Below are 21,953 nucleotides of genomic sequence, written 5' to 3' on the forward strand. Positions count from 1 at the left end.
TAGCTTAATAGCAGTCTTTATTCTATACTCTGCACGTGGGTCTGAGAGGGACTGAAATTTCATCTGTGGCTGTATGTCGAGCATGTATAGCATATTTGACAATAAAGCTGACTTTGACTTTGAAAATAGTTAATTTCTTGATGACGCGAAAAGCGTCTGCTAGTGGTGGGCGGATCGATCTGAAAATGAGAACATTGATACAAACATTGGTATTGATATTGATTGATAAAAGTATGAGATCCATACATTAGTTCAGTTCTCTCCTGTATGCACTGCTGTGGTTTCATCAGAGGCATCGTGGCTGTCTGTCTGTTTACACTTTATTTTTTGCATTTTAACCGTTTATTTATTTATTATTTATTTTGTTAAAGCCATAAAATAAGTTGCAACTGAAGGGGAGAAATTTTGTATATTTGTAGTGTATTTCCTGAACACATTCTACTTGAAATTCTACTTGTTTTATAACATTTGTTGTTGAGTGATACTTTTAAATACTTTAAGAGAAAAAAAAAAAAAAACTCCAGAAAAGAAGTGCAATGAGGGAAAAAATTTCTTTTTGGGGGGACCATCGCCTCTTTGGGGGAGGTGATGGTCTAGTGGGTTAAGGCTTGAGACCAGAAGATCCTCGGTTCAAATTCCAGCCTGACAGGAAAATCACTAAGGGGCCCTTAGACAATGTCCTTAATACCCTAGTTGCTCCCGGTGTGTAGTGAGTACCTTGTATGGCAGCACCCTCACATCGGGGTGAATGTGAGGCATTATTTGTAAAGTGCTTTGAGCGTCTGATGCAGATGAAAAGTGCTACATAAATGCAGTCCATTTACCATTTATTCTTTATTTTGTATTGTCGTTTCTGAATGCTCACCTGAAAAAAAGAATTTGTTTTAATTTGTTCTCAACTGATAATTTTGTCCACTTTGTTGATTGAAGAAAAAAAAAATCTAGACATGAAAATGTATGGGGGAAAATTGTTTTGTTACTGTTCTATTGTTTCTGAACAAAACTTTTATTATGGTAAAGTATTTTTATTTACCTTTAAACTTTGCTCAGATTCTGTCCTGGGTTTTAAGTAATTAATAATCCAAAGGAAAAAAATCATAAAAATGCTCAAAGGTCATGAAAATTCATTCAGAATTAGCAATTTGATGATGCATCCACTTTTAATTATTAAAAAGTATCAGTATCGGTATCTGTGATACTGGCCCTGTATTTACTTGGTATCAAATCACTACCAAAACTTGCAGTATTGCACACAAGTATATATTTAGAGAGAGAGTGTGTGTGTGTGTGTGTGTGTGCGCGTGCGGGGGGGGGGGGGGGGGGGGGGTTGTCTGAATGTTGACTGTGATGCAGATGCTGCTGGTATTTTCATGTTCAGGGAACTGTTCAGTTTTTTATTTAACGTATTTGGGTATAATCTATAATACAATAATAAAGATAATCTATATTTAGCATCCGATTATATAACTTGATTATTTTCAGCCTCAAATGAGTTGACGTTATCGCTGATGTTAATATAGGCAGCAGTCTGACATTGCGCAAACTGCGCATGCGTACCGAAAGTGAAGGCAGAATGTTGAGTTTGTCTGAAATGTGTTTGTTATTCAGATTATTTGCTGGGAGACAGAGAGAGGGAAAAAAAGCTTTTGGGCGTACACAGTCATTTTCATAAATGTTCAAGTTATGTTTCTGTTCTTGTTTCCTCGTTATTATAACTAAGTTATTACCGCAGTGGATCGTGTACGTGTCACGACACAGCATTTGTGTCCCGGGAGACCTGCCGACACTTTATGAAGATAAGGAGAATCAATTGTCGGAGGTGAGTGTGCACGACTGTGCGTCACTGTCCTCGCGTGAATTTCAAAATCGTGTTTGGCTGGTTTTGGTGAGTTCGCTGTCACTCTCCGCCTGAACATGTCTGTGCTGCGTTCACGGTCCTCTGTACTTTGGGTGGTAATCCTTGTCACAATTCATGGGGCTCGAGTCTCGCGGACAGTGATGCTGCAGACGGAGAACCACGAGGACCTGTGACTCCGACCAGAAGGACTGTGATGACTCCACCACCAGAGGGACTGCAACTCCGGCGGCACTCGAACCTTCGCTGGGCCGGAGCCCGGGGACCAGGCTCGGGCTTTCAGAGTTCCCACTCTGGATGGAGAGTTTGTGTACCAGCCCGGCGCCCTGCAGGGATCTCTGTTCATTCACACCTTCACCAACAAGTCCGGTTCCTGGAGTGTCTGTGGAGCACCGAGTCCTCCCTGTCTGCACTTGTGCAGGACTTGCCCGAGAGCGCGCACGTGCTACTTCGTGTCTGCGGACGACTCGGCAGTCAGTGACGTCATGTGGATGAGGAGCAGTTGGTGCGGGGTGGCAACCAACAGGTGAACATATTCTATTTTACCCAAACAGCATGTGTTAAGCAGTTATATCTCCATTTTATTTCCACATAAAGTTATTTTAAAATGGTCACAAGACAGATTTACTCCCATTTAATTCACTATGGCAGATTTTCAGCACTTTCCATACACCAAGTTTCCTTAAACTGCAGTTCTTTATCTCCCTTTCAGGAGGAAAAAAGTAGCATAAACTCATCAACAACACACAGTGTTATTCACTTTATTTCATCTTATACAGTTCACAGTCAAATGTCACTTGTGCAGTGGATATAGAGTATTCCCCAGAAGCCCTCGAATACTGGAAAGCTGCAGCTTTGAAGGAACTTCTGAAGGAACCCTCCCCCGTTCGCTGGGACAGGCTCCAGCTCTCATTTGATCCTTAAGGCAGGTATAGAAAAGGAATAAATGCACAGTGAAAGTCAATTTCTACAATTTAAATAAAAGCCTACATCAGTCAGAGTCATCAGTCACAGCTAAAGGTGGGCGATACCGGGAATTTTGGTATTGATCCGATACCAAGTAAATACAGGCCCAGTATCGCTGATACGTTTTCATATTTAAGCTTCATAGATCCAAAGGATCCAAAAGACCTAGGATAGAATTTGCCAAACATTGTACGTGACAACAAAATACTTTATTGTCACAATCAACATTTTGTTTTAAAAAATATCACTCAACACAACTTAAATCTCCTGAGGTAGAGGGCTGACTCGAGGAGAGCGCTGAGTGGGCAGGCCAGGCTGAGCCTACCTGCATGGCTGTTGGCTGGCTCCGCTGAGCCACGTGACAGCGCAACAACAAAGACCAGAGGGGGGAGGGTGCGCTGCTCCATGTTGTGTGACACAGCGCAGCGCTCCTCTTACAGACAGAGAGTAGACTTTGATGAATCTGCATGCGCAGCAGTCAGTGCGTGCAGGGGAGAAAAAAAAGCTTGAGTATCAATCTTTTTACACGAGGATCGTTCAATATCAATACCAGCATTGGTATCGATATTATCGATATTAGGATTGATCCACCCACCTCTAGTCACAGCTTTACAGTGGAGCAGAGAAGAAAACAGATCACATCTCAGCCTCAGCCTCTCATGTCTGTGTTCTGGTAAGCTGTTGTTGAAATTTCATGTCTTCTTGAGAAGAAAGTCTTTCTCTGCTCCACTATGAAGTTGTAACTGGTGATGCAACAGACAAAAGTTGCTCCATGCACAATTTCTTCAGTCACAGCCACAAAAGCCAGAGTTACAGGTTGGCATTTAAATACATCAAAAGGTTCAACATTAATCCCTAACTGCCGATTAGTCACCCAGAATCTTTAACAATTATTTCCATCAATTTCTGGATAAAATCTGTACATGATGAATCCTAGATCTCTGGACAGAAATAGAAATAAACTAAATCTGTAGTTTTGTCAAAAGCACTTCCTTTCAGATATTACTGACACAAGGTGTAACTCCACAGACTGAGCTGAGCTCTTACAGCTGGCTGTGCTGCACGTCAGGATGTAATTCATAAGAAACGGATGGTGTTTGAAGAGACATTCTTGGTGTAAGTAAACTGTTGACTCACCAAATAATCTGACATGGGGGTGGATAAAATTTATCTATAAATCTATATTGTAAGTATCATGTTGAAATAACTTTATATGGAAATAAAGTAGGCATTCTGACTGACTTTGTTAAAGGAAATATGTGCATGCTGAGAAAACTTAATGAAAGTTTGTACATAGTCATTGCAAGCAGTCACCACACATTTCAGTATGCATTTTGATTAACAGTCAAAATCAGTATTTAGTCCACAGTGGCTTTGTGGCTAGCATTCTTGCCTCACAGCCAGAAGGTCCCAGTTTTCACTTCCAACTTTGTCCTTTCTGTGTGGATTTTTGCATGTGCTTCTCATGTTTCCATGGGTTTCCTCCAGGTGCTCCGGCTTCCCTACCCTTCCGAAGACATGCAGGTAAAGTAAATTGATGACTCTAAAGTGGCCGTAGAAATGAGTGTGAATGACCAAGAATCACCTGGTAGCGTAGTGGTCTAACATCAGTAGAAGGAAGCTACTATCAAAATTGGTCATCCAGAGGCTACAGCAGTACGGCACTGAGCAATGTGAACACAAGGAGCAGACCCTGGTAGGGGAGAGTAGTGTTAAGGAAGCGGATGGTACCCAAATACCTGTTATGACAGATTCATCTATTGAACTGAGGATGAATATTGTGGCCACGTTAAAGCAGACGGCAACACAACCAAGAGTACGACCCCCCGCCTCACTGACAAAGTTCCATCAGAAGAGATGCTTGCAGACATTAACACAGCTTGACTCAGCACCTCCACTACCACCATTACAGAAACTAGTGAGCTCATATACGAGGGCTGTCCGTAAAGTATAGGTCCTTTTTATTTTTTTCAAAACTATATGGATTTCATTCATATGTTTTTACGTCAGACATGCTTGCACCCTTGTGCGCATGCGTGAGTTTTTCCACGCCTGTCGGTGACGTCATTCGCCTGTGAGCACTCCTTGTGGGAGGAGTCGTCCAGCCCCTCGTCGGAATTCCTTTGTCTGAGAAGTTGCCTGAGAGACTGGCGCTTTGTTTGATCAAAATTTTTTCTAAACCTGTGAGACACATCGAAGTGGACATGGTTCGAAAAATTAAGCTGGTTTTCAGTGAAACTTTTAACAGCTGATGAGAGATTTTGAGGTGATTCTGTCACTTTAAGGACTTTTCACGGTGCGAGACGTCGCTCAGCGCTCTCAGGCGGCGTCATCAGCCTGTTTCAAGCTTAAAACCTCCACATTTCAGGCTCTATTGATCCAGGACGGTCGTGAGAGAAACAGAGAAGTTTCAGAAGAAGTCGTTTCAGCATTTTTATCCGGATATTCCACTGTTAAAGGAGATTTTTTTAATGAAAGACTTGCGGAGGGGTCCGCGCGTCGGGACGCAGCCGACGCGGCGCGGCGGCACAGGAAAAACACCTCCGTGTTGATAACCATTTGTTAAAATCCAGTTGGCTTTTGATGGCTTTCAGTGGAGTGAGTATATGAGAAATTGTTTATCAGCTGGAGATGTTCCAACTTGTCCTCAAGGGTTCCAACAGAGGTGTTTTTCCTGTGGCGGAGCGTCGCGGCGGCTGCGAGCCGACGCTGCAATCCGCCCGCACGTCTTTCAGTAAAAAAAAATCTCCTGTAACAGTGGAATATCCGGATAAAATGCTGAAACCGACTTCTTCTGAAACTTCTCTGTTCTCTCACGACGTCCTGGATCAATAGAGCCTGACATGTGGAGGTTTAAGCTTGAAACAGGCTGATGACGCCGCCTGAGAGCGCTGCACGACGTCTCGCACCGTGAAAAGTCCTTAAAGCGACAGTATCACCTCAAAATCTCTCATCAGCTGTTAAAATTTTCACTGAAGACCAGCTTAATTTTTCGAACCATGTCCACTTCGATGTGTCTCACAGTTTAGAAAAAATTTTGAGTCAAACAAAGCGCCAGTCTCTCAGTAACTTCTCAGACAAAGGAATTCCGACGAGGGGCTGGACACTCCTCCCACAAGGATGCTCACAGGCGAATGACGTCACCGACAGGCGTGGAAAAAACTCACGCATGCGCACGAGGGTTCAAGCATGTCTGACGTAAAAACATATGAATGAAATCCATATAGTTTTTGAAAAAAAATAAAAAGGACCTATACTTTACGGACAGACCTCGTATAGTAGTGTTCAGAATAATAGTGCTATGTGACTAAAACGATTTATCCAGGTTTTGAGTATATTCTTATTGTTACATGAGAAAACAAGGTACCAGTAGATTCAGTAGATTCTTACAAATCCAACAAGACCAAGCATTCATGATATGCACACTCTTAAGGCTATGAAATTGGGCTATTAGTAAAAAAAAAAGTATTAAAGGGGGGTGTTCACAATAATAGTAGCATCTGCTGTTGACGCTACAAACTCAAAGCTATTATGTTCAGACTGCTTTTTAGCAATCCTGTGAATCACTAAACTGGTATTAGTTGTATAACCACTGTTGTTGTATATATTAGTAAAAAAAAGTAGAAAAGGGGGTGTTCACAATAATAGTAGTGTGGCATTCAGTCAGTGAGTTCGTCAATTTTGTGGAACAAACAGGTGTGAATCAGGTGTCCCCTATTTAAGGATGAAGTCAGCACCTGTTGAACATGCTTTTCTCTTTGAAAGCCTGGGGAAAATGGGACGTTCAAGACATTGTTCAGAAGAACAGCGTAGTTTGATTAAAAAGTTGATTGCAGAGGGGAAAACTTATACGCAGGTGTAAAAAAATTATAGGCTGTTCATCTACAATGATCTCCAATGCTTTAAAATTGACAAAAAAAACCAGAGACGTGTGGAAGAAAATGGAAAATAACCATCAAAATGGATAGAAGAATAACCAGAATGGCAAAGGCTCATCCATTGATCAGCTCCAGGATGATCAAAGACAGTCTGGAGTTACCTGTAAGTGCTGTGACAGTTAGAAGATGCCTGTGTGAAGCTAATTTATTTGCAAGAATCCCCCACAAAGTCCCTCTGTTAAATATAAGACATGTGCAGAAGAGGTTAAAATTTGCCAAAGAACACATCAACTAGCCTAAAGAGAAGTGAGGAATATTTTGTGGACTGATGAGAGTAAAATTGTTCTTTTTAGGTCCAAGGGCCGCAGACAGCTTGTGAGGACAACTCCCAAACTCTGAATTCAAGCCACAGTTTACAGTGAAGACAGTGAAGCATGGTGGGTGCAAGCATCATGATATGGGCATGTTTCTCCTACTATGGTGTTGGGCCTATATATCGCATACCAGGTATCATGGATCAGTTTGGATATGTCAAAATACTTGAAGAGGTCATGTTGCCTTATGCTGAAGAGGACATGCCCTTGAAATGGGTGTTTCAACAAGACAATGACCCCAAGCACACTAGTAAACAAGCAAAATCTTGGTTTCAAACCAACAAAATTAATATTTTGGAGTGGCCTGCCCAATCCCCGGACCTAAATCCAATTGAGAACTTGTGGGGTGACATCAAAAAAGCTGTTTCTGAAGCAAAACCAAGAAATGTGAATGAATCGTGGAATGTTGTTAAAGAATCTTGGAGTGGAATAACAGCTGAAAGGTGCCACAAGTTGGTTGACTCCATGACTCGCAGATGTGAAGAAATCATGAAAAACTGTGGTTATACAACTAAATACTAGTTTAGTGATTCACAGGATTGCTAAAAAAGCGGTTTGATCATAATAGTTTTGAGTTTGTAGCGTCAACAGCAGATGCTACTATTATTGTGAACACCCCCTTTTCTACCTTTTTTACTAATAGCCTAATTTCATAGCCTTAAGAGTGTTCATATCATGAATGCTTGGTCATGTTGGATTTGTGAGAATCTACTGGTACCTTGTTTCCCATGTACCAATAAGAAATATATTCAAAACCTGGATTAATCTTTTTAGTCACATAGCACTACTATTATTCTGACCACTTTTGTACACCACTGCCACAGTAATTCTTGACACAGTAATCCTTATAAGATCAAGAATACCCCCCCAAATGGAGAGTTCTCCATGCAGAAGAAGATTGGAAATCCTGGAAGGATGTTGACCAACTAAGAGGTACAGAAGGGCATCACAAGGTCCTAGATGGGTAAGACGTACAACAAGATGTTTCGAAAAGCTCGTCGTAGCTGCTGCACTCTGATCGCTTCCTCTGTCTTATGATGAAATAATGCATAATTTATGTGGAAATGATTGTTGTACAAAAGCTTTAGATATTGTTTGCTGAGATAGATGATGACGTGAGTGCAATTTTAAGCAGAAACGAGGTGACAATTGGTGAAATACTGCCGACGCTATGAAATGACGCATGCTCAATGAAGGCAGGGCGGATCGATTCAGTCTGCGACACCGGCTCAATGGTAGGAATAAGATCAAAGCCATCAATACATACACCCTACTAATCATCAAATACCCAGCTGGGATAATACGTTGGCCTCAGGAGGAGATAGATGCCACTGATGTCAAGAGCCATAAGCCACAACATCAAGGTAAAGGTATCCTGGAGGATGAGATTAGGCACATCCATGAACACATCTGAAAGCTGGCCCTCGAGATCAGCTGCTACAAGAGTGCTTCAAACAGCTGAAGACAGACGGTGATAAGGAACAGGAGGAGGACATATAATGGAAGACTAAGCCCTATCCATGGAATGTGCCATTGACAGAGATAGGAAGTGACTGACATCAAGAAGAACTACCAGTGGCTAGAAAAGGCTGCCTGAAAGGACAGGACAGAGGCTCTGAATATGGCAGCACACGAAGAAGCCCTAAGCACCAGATCCATAGAGGCAGGAGTCTATCACAGCAGACAGGACCCATGTTGCAAATGTGCCCCAGAGACAGTCCAGCACATAGTAGAAAGACACAAGCTGGGACAGCGTACACTGACAGGAACAACCAAGTGTCAGGAATTGTGTACAGGAACATTTATGCCGCATAGAGATTAGATGTCCCCAAGTCCTGATGGGAGATGCCACCAAAGGTGGTTGAAAATGATAAGGCTAAGGCCTGTGGGACTTCAAATTCCAGACAGACAAGCAACTGCTGGGCAACGAACCACAAATAGTGGTGGTTGACAAGAGAAAGAAGACTACAGTTGTGATTGATGTGGTGATCCCAGCTGACAGCAACATCAGAAAGAAGGAGCATGAGAAAATAGAGAAGTATCAAGGGCTGCAGGAGCAACTGGAGCAAATGTGGAAGGTAAAGTCCCGAGTAGTGGTCCCAGTGGTAATAGAAGCATGAGGAGCTGTAACCATATATACACTCAACAAAAATATAAACGCAACACTTTTGGTTTTGCTCCCATTTTGTATGAGATGAACTCAAAGATCTAAAACTTTTTCCACATATACAATATCACCATTTCTCTCAAATATTGTTCACAAACCAGTCTAAATCTGTGATAGTGAGCACTTCTCCTTTGCTGAGATAATCCATCCCACCTCACAGGTGTGCCATACCAAGATGCTGATTAGACACCATGATTAGTGCACAGGTGTGCCTTAGACTGCCCACAATAAAAGGCCACTCTGAAAGGTGCAGTTTTATCACACAGCACAATGCCACAGATGTTGCAAGATTTGAGGGAGCGTACAATTGGCATGCTGACAGCACGAATGTCAACCAGAGCTGTTGCTCGTGTATTGAATGTTCATTTCTCTACCATAAGCCGTCTCCAAAGGCGTTTCAGAGAATTTGGCAGTACATCCAACCAGCCTCACAACCGCAGACCACGTGTAACCACACCAGCCCAGGACCTCCACATCCAGCATGTTCACCTCCAAGATCGTCTGAGACCAGCCACTCGACAGCTGCTGAAACAATCGGTTTGCATAACCAAAGAATTTCTGCACAAACTGTCAGAAACCGTCTCAGGGAAGCTCATCTGCATGCTCGTCGTCCTCATCGGGGTCTCGACCTGACTCCAGTTCGTCGTCGTAACCGACTTGAGTGGGCAAATGCTCACATTCGCAGGCGTTTGGCATGTTGGAGAGGTGTTCTCTTCACGGATGATGCGAAGGAGATGTGTTGCACTGCATGAGGCAAATGGTGGTCACACCAGATACTGACTGGTATCCCCCCAATAAAACAAAACTGCACCTTTCAGAGTGGCCTTTTATTGTGGCAGTCTAAGGCACACCTGTGCACTAATCATGGTGTCTAATCAGCATCTTGATATGGCACACCTGTGAGGTGGGATGGATTATCTAAGCAAAGGAGAAGTGCTCACTATCACAGATTTCGACTGGTTTGTGAACAATATTTGAGGGAAATGGTGATATTGTGTATGTGGAAAAAGTTTTAGATCTTTGAGTTCATCTCATACAAAATGGGAGCAAAACCAAAAGTGTTGCATTATATTTTTGTTGAGTATATATATATATATATATATATATATATATATATATATATATATATATATATATATATATATATGTATGTATGTATATATATGTATGTATATATATATATATATATATATATATATATATATATATATATATATATGTATGTGTATGTATGTATGTATGTGTGTGTATATTTTAACTACATAACAAATCTAACTCTTGCATTTTCCTACAGGAAACAAGAGGTTCTGTCCCGGCTGCATTTCTCCGCAGTGCCTCTCTTTGCTCTGGGTAACTGGATTGCCAATGTGGCGTATTACTGGAACTGCAATGGAAGCTGTGGCCTGTCACAGGCTGTTTTCACCTCAGAGGGTAAGAACTCTTCTCATCATGGGACACAACAAATGACCCCAATGGAACATAGTTTTTCTATGACAAGTCCCTGAAAGCTGCCAGGAATTGTATTATGGTTGCTAATTTCCACCATCGACTGCAAACTAGCCCTGCGAGAACAACTTGAACACAAGTGTGAGTGCATTAGTGCTTTGCAGCTCTAGTGAATTTTTTATAAAAGCATTTGATTTCATTGATTGGACTGCTTTTTGGGACACACTGAGAATTCATGGGATCTTCGTTAAGGTGGCAGACTTCAGCGTATACACAGGCACCGTGAGTGCTGCACAACAATGTGATGCCAGTACAATGTCCCTTTGACACATTGTGCAGCTAAAGCTTTGAAGAAGCTAAAAGATGGTCAACATCATGCAGGATAATGATTCTTCTTTGAATTTGCAGATAACTCAACACACCACAGGTGCTTTCTGCCTCCTAAAGGGGGAGTTTGACATAATTTCTTTGAACAAATTATGAAATTTAAAATGTAAACCCTGAAGCAGGAAGAGCAGGAATTTTAAAGAACTATAACATAAATTAAAGAGGCACCTTTTTATTTTAAAGTATTGTGGCCAGCAGGTGGTGCTGTGCAGTGAGTAAACCACATTCCCGATGCGAAGACCTTCTAGTGCCACAAGAGGCCTTGGTTATTAACCCCCGCTGGCTGAAGGCCTGAAAGGTGATTATGTCGTGGCGATTTCCGTCAGTCTGTCTGTCCGTCCGTACCAAACAGGGTATAAGCGTTCTGATATCAACTCCTCACATTTTTACGAGGAATTTCGTGAGACTTTGTGCAAGTTGTTGTTATAGGTTGGGAATACACATATTATCATATCGTTTTAGTTGGACCCATTTTACAACCTCAATTCCAATGAAGTTGGGACGTTGTGCAAAATGTAAATAAAAACAATACAATGCTGTGCAAATCCTCTTCAACCTATATTCAACTGAATACACCACAAAGACAAGATATTTAATGTTCAAACTGATAAACTTTATTGTTTTAGTGCAAATATTTGCTCATTTTGAAATGGATGCCTGCAACACATTTCAAAAAGCTGGGATGTGGCCACAAAAGACTGGGGAAGTTGATGAATGCTCAAAGAACACATGTTTGGAACATTCCACAGGTGAACAGGTTAATTGGAAACAGGTGAGTGTCATGATTGGGTATAAAAGGAGCATCCCCAAAAGGCTCAGCTGTTCACAAGCAAAGATGGCCGAGGATCACCACTTTGTGAACAACTGAGTGAAAAAATAGTCCAACAGTTTAAGAACAATGTTTCTCAATGTTCAATTGCAAGGAATTTAAGGATTCCTTCATCTACAGTCCATAATATAATCAGAAGATTCAGAGAATCTCGAGAACTTTCTACACGTAAGTGGGCAAGGCCGAAAACCAACACTGAATGCCCGTGACCTTCGATCCCTCATGCGACACTGCATTAAAAACCGACATCATTGTGTAAAGGATCTTACCGCATGGGCTCAGGAACACTTCAGAAAACCATTGTTAGTTAACACAATTCGTCGCTACATCTACAAGTGCAAGTTAAAACTCTACCATGTAAAGTGAAAGCCATACATCAGCAACATCCAGAAACACTGCCGTCTTCTCTGGGCCCGAGCTCATTTGAAATGGACAGACGCAAAGTGGAAAAGTGTGCTGTGGTCTGGTGAGTCCATGTTTCAAATTGTTTTTGGAAATCGTGAATGTCGTGTCCTCAGGACAAAAGAGGAAAAAGACCATCCAGATTGTTACCAGTGCAAAGTTCAAAAACCAGCATCTGTGGTAGTATGGGGTGTGTTCGTGCCCATGGCATGGGCAACTTACACATCTGTGATGGCACCATCAGTGGGGGAGGTGATGGTCTAGTGGTTAAGGTGTTGGACTTGAGACCAGAAGATCCTCTGTTCAAATCCCCGCCTGACTGGAAAATCACTAAGGGCCCTTGGGCAAGGTCTTTAATCCCCTATTGCTCCCGGTGTGTAGCATGTATGGCAGCACCCTGACATTGGGGTGAATGTGAGGCATAATTGTAAAGCGCTTTGAGCGTCTGATGCATATGGAAAAGTGCTATATAAATGCAGTCCATTTATTTACCATCAATGCTGAAAGGTACATCTGGGTTTTGGAGCAACACATGCTGCATCCAAGCAATGTCTTTTTCAGGGACATCCCTGCTTATTTCAGCAACACAATGCCAAGCCACATTCTGCATGTGTTACAGCAGTGTGGCTTCGTAGTAAAAGAGTGCGGGTACGAGACTGGCCTGCCTGTAGTCCAGACCTGTCGCCCATTGAAAATGTGTGGAGCATTATGAAGTGCAAAATATGACGACGGAGACCCCGGACTGTTGAACAACTGAAGTCGTACATCAAGCAAGAATGTGAAACAATTCCACCTACAAAGCTTCAACAATTAGTGTCCTCAGTTCCCAGACGCTTATTGAGTGTTGTTAGAAGGAAAGGTGAAGTAACACAGTGGTAAACATACCACTGTCCCAGCTTTTTTTTAAACATGTTGCAGGTATCCATTTCAAAATGAGCAAATATTTGCACAAAAACAATAAAGTTTATCAGTTTGAACATTACATTTCTTGTCTTTGTGGTGTATTCAATTGAATATAGGTTAAAGAGGATTTGCAAATCATTGTATTCTGTTTTTATTTACATTTTACACAACGTCCCAACTTCACTGGAATTGGGTTTGTACAAGAATTATGGGCCTTGATTAACAAATCTACACTTCGTCAGTTTCATGGGTGCCTACATTCTGAAATCAACTCCTCTCACATTTTTAGTAGGAATTTTGGGAAACTTTACTCGGTTCCTTGTTATAGGTTGGTAATATGCATATTGTAATATTGTACAAGATTGAGAGATTTTGTCAGAGTTATGGCCCTTGATTAACAAACTTAGACACTGCCAGTTTCATGAGTTGGTGTCTGCATTCTGAAATCAGCTATCAGAAAACTTCAGATGTTATCAGAATGTAGCAAGCACTCCTACCAAAGCAGTATTTGCCAGCGAGGGATATTGTCCTCTCAGAGCACTCTTGTTAACCTTGTGGTTAGGATGTCTGCTGCTTCCTGTGCTGGTAACTGTGACTTTAACACGAGTGAGGGGTGCAGGGCAAGTTCCTTTTCCTCAAAACAGTTTATAGATTTACACCATATGGGATCATTTTTTCCATAGAAATACTGACATGACTGAAAGGTTAACAGATATATGCATGGTTTTTGTCAGGAGCTGTCAGGGCAGAAGGGGTCAGGGAGCACCGCATGGTCCCTGTCCTTTACTCCAAGAACAAACTTAAAAATTTAAAGGCAAACTGTTGCCAAATATCAGCAACGAAGATCTGCTCTGGCCACTTTTTGTTGAATTAATATTTCCTCTCTCAGGCTGGAACATACCCGTGATTGTCAAGAGACTGGATGCCAGATATGATTGGCTTGGGCATGAGGCACGCTGGACTAACATCACGTATAAGCTGGTTGATGCAGGTGATGGGTGTGAGCCCTCTCCCTCTGTGGAGGGTGCTGTAGCCTGGGTATCTGAGTCCAACTGCTCCTTCTTCACAAAGGTATGTTAAAATCAGAAAATACATTAAAAAGCTTTGTTTCCCACTGTTCTTTGCGTGACCTAGAAAATTATTATGGTTTCATTTCCTCATTATGCTAGATTTTTGGATTTGAGGGTGTCTTCCACCAGCATCTCGTTAAAAGGCAAATGGACTGCATTTCTATGGGGCCTATGCAGACACTCACAGTGCTTTACAATGATGCCTTGCATTCCTTTATTCAGTCTGATGTGAGCTTGCTGCCATGCAACGAGCTCAACTGCACACCAGCAGCAACTTGGATGAGAGGCCTTAATAATTTTACAGTCTGATGCAGAATCAAACCAAGGATCCTCTCATGTTTTATCACATTTTACTGTAGTCAGTGGGAGATATTTACATTATGGATCATCACACTCTAAAAAGTGGTATTCAAAGATATGGGCATGGTTGCACTTTTTCACATAAAAATTTTTTATGACCACAAATTTAAAACAAAAAGACTTTAGGTTTCTGTTTTTTATATTATGCAGTTTAAACTCACCATTACAAGAAAAGTGTACAACAAGATATAAATTATATAATTTTAGAAAAAAAAAAAACTAGAGCACCGTGCTCATAGAACACAAACCTACGCCAACACTAGTTTCCAATTCCACGCATTTTTGCCTTGGAAACAATTTCCAAGGTCAAAGTCCTGTTTGAAATGGCTTTTCATAAGCTAAATTAGATGTGGTCAAATGTTAGGATTTAGTTTATCCACTTGAATCAAAGTTTTTTGTGGCGTTTTCAAGGGGGCGGGGGGTTCAACTTTTATGTTTCTGAATTCTTTTTCCGGTAATTTTGACAGAACATTCATTATTCCCTTTACACGGCTCAGTCGTCCTGTCCCCTTTGCAGAAGAACAGCCCCAAAGCATGATGTTTCCACCCCCATGCTTCACAGTAGATATGATGTTGTTGGAATGCAACTCAGCATTCGTCTTCTTCCAAACACCACGAGTTGAGTTTTTACCAGAAAGTTCTATTTTGGTTTCATCTGACCACATGATATTCTCCCAAACCTCTTCTGGATCATCCATATGCTCTCTGGCAAACTTCAGGCGGGCCTGGACATGTACTGGCTTAAGCAGGGGGACACGCCTGGCACTGCAGGATTTGAGTCCCTCTCTGCGTATTGTGTAGCCTTTGTTACTTTGGTCCCAGCTCTCTGCAGGTCATCATCAGGTCCCTCCGTGTTGTTCTGGGATTTTTGTTCACCTTTTTCATGATCATTTTGACCCCACGGGATGACATCTTGCATGGAGCCCCAGATTGAGGGAGATTATTAATGGTCTTGTATGTCTTCCATTTTCTTACAATTGCTCCCGCAGTTGATTTATTCACACCAACTTGCTTGACTATTGTAGATTCACTCTTCCCAGCTTGGTGCACATCTACAATTTTCTTCCTGGTGTCATTCAACAGCTCTTTGGTCTTGGCCATGGTTGAATTTGGAATCTGACTGTTTGAGTCTGTGGATAGGCATCAATGAGACGAGCAAACTGCTTCTCATTCATGTCATTTTATGATTGTACCTCAGTGACCATGGGTCATCTACAGAGGAACAGACGTATCATATTTGTATTGCCCGCTTGATAAGAGGAATTAAATGCAATGTGACGTTTTTATATGGTGCATTGTTTTTTTTGTTTTTGTTTTTAAATACATCAATGTGCACCTTTTTCAGGACAGTGATGGTAGCTCACTTGGTAAAGTTTCTGACTGCAATCAGAGCTTTTGGAATGCGCAGGTTCAAATCCCGTGGGTGACATGTTTTTTTTGTTTGTTTTGTTTTTTCCAGCTGCGCAATGTATAACCACATCGCAGAGCTGCTGGGGAAAAGCTGCTGTGTTTCTGCGTGCATGGAATCGTCACAGCATGTATTTTTTTATTTGTTATTTAGTTTTGTCTTCACACCAGCTGCACAATGTATAACCACATCGTGCAGCCGGTGTCACTGTGTTCCCACGTGCACAAACTGTCACACCAGCATCGTGCACACTTTCCCGTCGGTGCGATGTTTCGTGGTACGCATGTACCAGCTGCTCTGACGGGTGTCGCCATGGAGTTGTACATATTCGCACTATGTGTAAAGGGGCCGTGAAGCAAACAGATACACGCACGTCACAGTGGTCAGTTGTTAATCCATGTCTGTCCAAATACAGTACTGTCCAGCTGGGATGTCCAGAATGACAGATCCCCACAGCCGCTTCTGTCATAGCCACACCTCCTGTCAGTTCAGCGCACACACCAAAGCCACACTCACAATGGCGGCACCAGGAATTTTTTTTTTGGGGGGGGGGGGGGGGGCTGTGGGGGGCTGGGGTAAAAGTTGGGGGGGCTCCACAAAATGTCATCAAAATGAACAATATATAGTAAATTGCTTTATAAATACCAAGGTATATGTTTAGTCACCCGTGCTCCTCTAAAATGTGGTATCAATGCACACACACATCACTTAGAATGATTGCCGAACAACGATATACGAGGTCTATTAGAAAAGTATCCGACCTTATTTTTTTAAGAAACCATATGGATTTGAATCACGTGTGATTGCGTCAGACAAGCTTGAACCCTCGTGCGCATGCGTGAGTTTTTTCATGCCTGTCGGTTGCGTCATTAGCCTGTGAGCAGGCTTTGTGTGAGCACTGGTCCACCCTCTCGGCGGATTTTTATTGCGAATAGATGTCTGAACGATTTGGAGCTTTGCTGCATCAATTTTTTTCCAGAAACTGTGAGAGACCTCCAGGTGGACACCGTTCAAAAAATTAATATGGCTTTCAGGGACGATTTTATGGGGATTAAACAGATTACGGAGTGTTACTGCCGCTTTAAGGACAGCCCACAACTCCTGAGAGCGCGGCGCGCTCCCAGCCCCCATCGACAGGCTGACACCCCGCTGAAACAACCAGATCATTTCCAGTGTGAAGGCTTTGTTGATCCGGGACCTCGTCTGACTTTCACAAAAAGGCAGAAGATGTGGACATCAGCACTTTTTCCGGCACATTCCACCGTTACAGGAGTTTTTTTCATGGAAAGAAAAGCGGAGGGATGCGCCACGGAGCCATTCATTACGCGGGACAAAACCACCTCGGTGTTGGTCTCACAGGACGGCTTTCAGGTGGATTTCAGACGGATTCCGGTTGCTTTCCAGTCGTGTGAATATCCGATTGTGATTGTGCATGAGCTGGACATGCCAGAACATGTCCTGTGAGGCTTCATCACGGCGTTTCTTTTCTAACAGACCTCGTACAGCTTCTGTATATTCTGTGTTCGTGTGTGGCTGTGGCTGATGTGCTTGATGAATTCCTGCGCAAAAAGTAGTTCCCAGATAATTGTGATATATTTCTGTGAGATAATAAGTATATCTCATCTAAATGCATTCTAAAATTGACCAGTAATAAAATTATAACGATAAGTAAAGTTTTAAGAGTGGCCGTAATAAATATTTAGGAAACCTAAATTTTTGGAGTATGGAGTTAAATTTATCTCATTAATACTTGCAAATGCACAGAGGGTGATTTACAAATATCCTTTGATTTGTACACGTGCTTTGTGATCCACAAACACAAATTTCTGAATGTAACTTGTGTGTGGGTTTTTAGAAATAAATGTTTATTCTCAAAACTGAAAATTCTGTTTGTGAAGGGTGATTCAGCATGGGTGGATCACCGAACACACATATTCATCACTTTGTTCAGTTACGCAATATTGAGACATTCTCAGCTCAAAACTGCAGTTGAGATCCACAAATATGTCAGTCGCTATTCACATTATTGGCAGAATTATTGGGGGGGGAGCTTGGCTCATTATCGGGGGGCTTAAGCCCCCAAAGCCCCCCCTTGGGGCAGTTAGACAAATTTGACTACAAGTATGACAGTGATTGTCTGCAGTCTGTTGTCGTGCCAAGAGTGTGAATGGCCACACATTTTGCGAGCGGTGTTGGATGTTCATGCGTGTCAGCTGGAATTTGGCCGACACCTGTAGTGAGAGGGTTCAATGGGCTCGCACAGCACACACTCTGTCTTTCAGCCACTGGTGTGCGCAAATAGTTGTAGCAACAGGTGTACGAGGCGTTAGAGGCTGCTACGAAATTACACGGTTTGCATACGATTCCTGCTTCATGCGCATTTAAGGTGGATATGACACTTAAAGACAACATAGTCTTATTACATGTAACAAAGGTTATATAATTCGGTCAACCTAAGCGTTTTGGGAAAATGGACGCGGTTCTCCCGTTATATACAACATTTGAACGTCCCGCCACTGAAAAATGTGCACTCCCCATGACCAGCTTCCCACTGAGCACCAAACCTAAAATACGTCACTACGTGTAGACCGTATCTGCTTGCGCACCTGGCGGCCGTTGTTAACACTTTTTTTTAGTGGCAGAAACTTTGATTAAACACAGCTCTCAGGGACTTGTTTGTCGATATGCCTGACCAGTGTGTCGCAGCATATTGCACAAACACAAGGGCGAAAGGTTTTAGCCTTTTCAAGTCCAGGCAGATTGATCGAAAGCTGCGGTGTTGTGCGAGGCACGAAATGTCAGGCTGCCGCTCGCTCCGCTCGCACACACGCATTTGCCCCCGACAGCAGACACTTTCCTCTACTGTCTCCATGTTTTCACCACTCGCAGGAACATCAAAATGTCAACCCCAAATAATATTTTCACAATAATCTTGAAATGGTCAAGAAACTTGTAAAAATATCAGTGCAATACGTAGTAAACACGGCGGCGGCATGTTCACTGTTGTTTTCGGTGATCTTTTTCAAAACTTTCACCGTTTATTTCCTATTCTTTCGTGAAAATAACGTAACTAAACACGGATGAATGCAATGCCAGGCACTCGAAAATGGCAAAAACCTGAAGCTAATGACGGTGGTCCGCAAGTAGTAGCTACACTGTCGCAGCTCCAGAACAATAACAAAGGCGGTACACAGACGCTAGAATTGAAAATGCTATAATTAGAGTGTTATAAACAGCAGCAACAAAAATCAAAGCCTCCCTTACCATTCCGTATTCTGCAGCCTTTCAAAATCCATCGGAATTGGCACGTCTCTTGCCTCTGCTTCGGCTCCGCCATAAACATCGTCGGCATTATTTTTGCTGCCAGAATTCTCCTGGTTTGAATGTTCGTTCGAAAGATACAGCTCCAATCTGTAGGGTCTAATCACTGCTGCGACAATCTCAGGATCCGAGTCAGAAATAATCCACACTTGAAGAGGAGTCAGAAAAGTTCTTCATCTTGTCATCTGTTCCTGTTGTCAATCTAACAGACAAAGACGGCACTCTACACATTGTGACGTCAGGGCATCACATGACCGCTGATGGAACGCTGCCAGTGCGCTTAGCAAGAAACACATTTTTGAGAAACTTTATTTCTCAGTGATAATAATTAAAACCACTTTCAACTTACTATACTGTATGTATATTTTGATATTTATATCAGTTTTACCAAATTCTTTAGGTGTCATATCCACTTTAATGTGCAATTCATCCAAATTTGCGTGAAGGGGCCTTCATGTATCCATCCCCTGACTTGTCTCAAGAAAACTGTCAAAGTGTCAGTTTACCTACAAAATGACACGGGCCTTGTGCTTTTGAATTAATGGTGTGGAACTATATGTCTGCTTATTTAATGTAATTCATTCTATCTCATGCGGTCCAGCACTCACACTACAGAAACCTCTGCTTTAACAGTTTTATTTTTATCTCAGTCTGAGAGTTTTAGCCATTAAGTACAACAATGTGATGCCTGTGAAATCTCCCTTAAACACGTTGCACAACAAAAGCTTTGAAGGAGCTAAAACATGTTGCCATGCATTTGATCCTTATATTTAGAATAAATTCCCGTTGTTTCATCTTCTTATGGAGTGTGTTGCAGGCCTTACATGTAGCAAATAATCACTGTGGCAGAGTGGTGTGTATTTGTTGTTGTTTTTTTTGCATTCTCTGTATATCTTCACAATTTTTTTTTTATTTGGAGTTGTATATCCTTTGCAAATATCTTCTATTGATGGTCTCCAACCAGATGCAGAGCATGTCCAAATCCAATGCCACCGGTGTTCTTGTCTATGCCCTCCCTGGTAATCCCATCCAGGATATGAACTGTAATGGGGATGAATGCAACTCATCGCTTAGCATCCCTGCTGCCATGGTGCATCTGGAGCCTTCAGTCACTCAGGCACTCCAGTAAGACGGGCTGTAGATAAGATCAACAGCCCCCACTCTTTGACACGCTATCATCCATGTGTACAGATGAACTCTCCTCCTTAATAATCACAGTGAACATTCATAGGCCACCTCATGTAGTATTTAGTGATTTCATTTCAATTTATTTATATAGCGCCAAATAGTATTAATTTTGTCACCTGTTTTTTTTAATTTAGTCTTTTTTGTCAAATGTCCTTTTTTAGTTTAAGTCATATTTAGTTATTCACATAACCTTTTTGTTTCGTCATGTTTTAGTGGATTAAAGGTCTGTTAATTTTAGTCTAGTTTTAGTCCAAAGAGAACTCCATGTATTTTAATCTCATTTCATTCGAGACATTTCAGTCTCACTCACCTTCAACCACTTATTCCAATTAAGGGTCACAGGGGGCTGGAGCCTATCCCAGCAGTCATAGGGCATGAGGCACGGTACACCCTGTACAGGACACCAGTCTGTCACAGGGCCACATATAGACAAACACATTCACACCCGCAGGCACACCTGCACATAGTTTTAAAGTTTCCAATCCACCTAACCTGCATGTCTTGATATGTGGGAGGAAGCCGGAGCACCCGGACAGAACCCACACAAACATGGGGAGAACATGCATACTCCACACAGAAAGGTCACAGGTGGGAATCAATCCCATAACTTTCTTGCTGTGAAGCAACATCGCTATCCACTAAGCCACCATGGTTACATTTTAGTCTTTTTGATAAAAAAACAAAACAAAACAAAACAAAAAAACACACATTAGGCCCCATGTAAAGCTCTGTTTCGTGCAACACACAGGGGGGCAACTTTATTCTTGAACGGAAATTCGAAAATATTATTGTTCAGAAAATGTATATCCTCACATCAAAAGCTGCTCACTAAAGTGTGAAAATGAATAATTTCTACAATTATTTTCAGTTAAAAATTTGGGGCCAAGACTATCGCCCAACCAATCAGCGATATCATATTAGACGCGATGGTGTAGTAGACCAATCACGATTGCTGTACTATTGCTCTGTGAAATGCCTCAAACTAATCTAATACAGTGCACTTGTTCATTTGTTTATGCTGTAGATCTATACATTTGGACAGTGGTGGGCACACTTCCGATAATCCAATAACAGATAATTATTGAAGATAATGTTTTCAGTATCGGATTATCTTTTTAGATAACTTAAAAAAACATTATCAGACCGATTATCTTCCGATTAATTTTTGTCAGATAACTTTTAAACTGATAAACAAAATAAACAAAGCTGAACAGCAACAAGCATTTTTAAAATTAGTTCAGCACCCACCTGTTAAAAGTTTTGTAACAGACGCATAGTTATAACCTTTGCAAACAGAAGAGAACTGCTTGTATAAAAAGCATCTCAATCCTCTACAAACAAAGAACAAACAGCCCCAAAAGAAAAAGAAAAAAAATTTCCTTTAACACCATACCGATAT

General features: G+C 41.8%; 1 protein-coding gene across 1 annotated transcript in view; it reads left to right on the top strand.

Moving 5' to 3' along the window:
- Positions 1-2,055: 2,055 nt before the first annotated feature.
- The window catches only part of si:dkey-256h2.1, a gene marked incomplete at its 5' end in the record, with an annotated part of 48,861 nt that continues 28,963 nt past the window's right edge, over positions 2,056-21,953 (top strand). Inside the window, 6 exon segments of the mRNA XM_034173634.1 lie at positions 2,056-2,221; positions 2,224-2,303; positions 2,305-2,381; positions 10,535-10,671; positions 14,097-14,278; positions 20,331-20,491. Of these exon segments, the coding sequence (XP_034029525.1) occupies positions 2,056-2,221; positions 2,224-2,303; positions 2,305-2,381; positions 10,535-10,671; positions 14,097-14,278; positions 20,331-20,491 (803 nt within the window).

The sequence above is a fragment of the Thalassophryne amazonica genome, chromosome 7, assembly GCF_902500255.1.
Source record: "Thalassophryne amazonica chromosome 7, fThaAma1.1, whole genome shotgun sequence".
Taxonomy (NCBI): Eukaryota; Metazoa; Chordata; class Actinopteri; order Batrachoidiformes; family Batrachoididae; genus Thalassophryne; species Thalassophryne amazonica.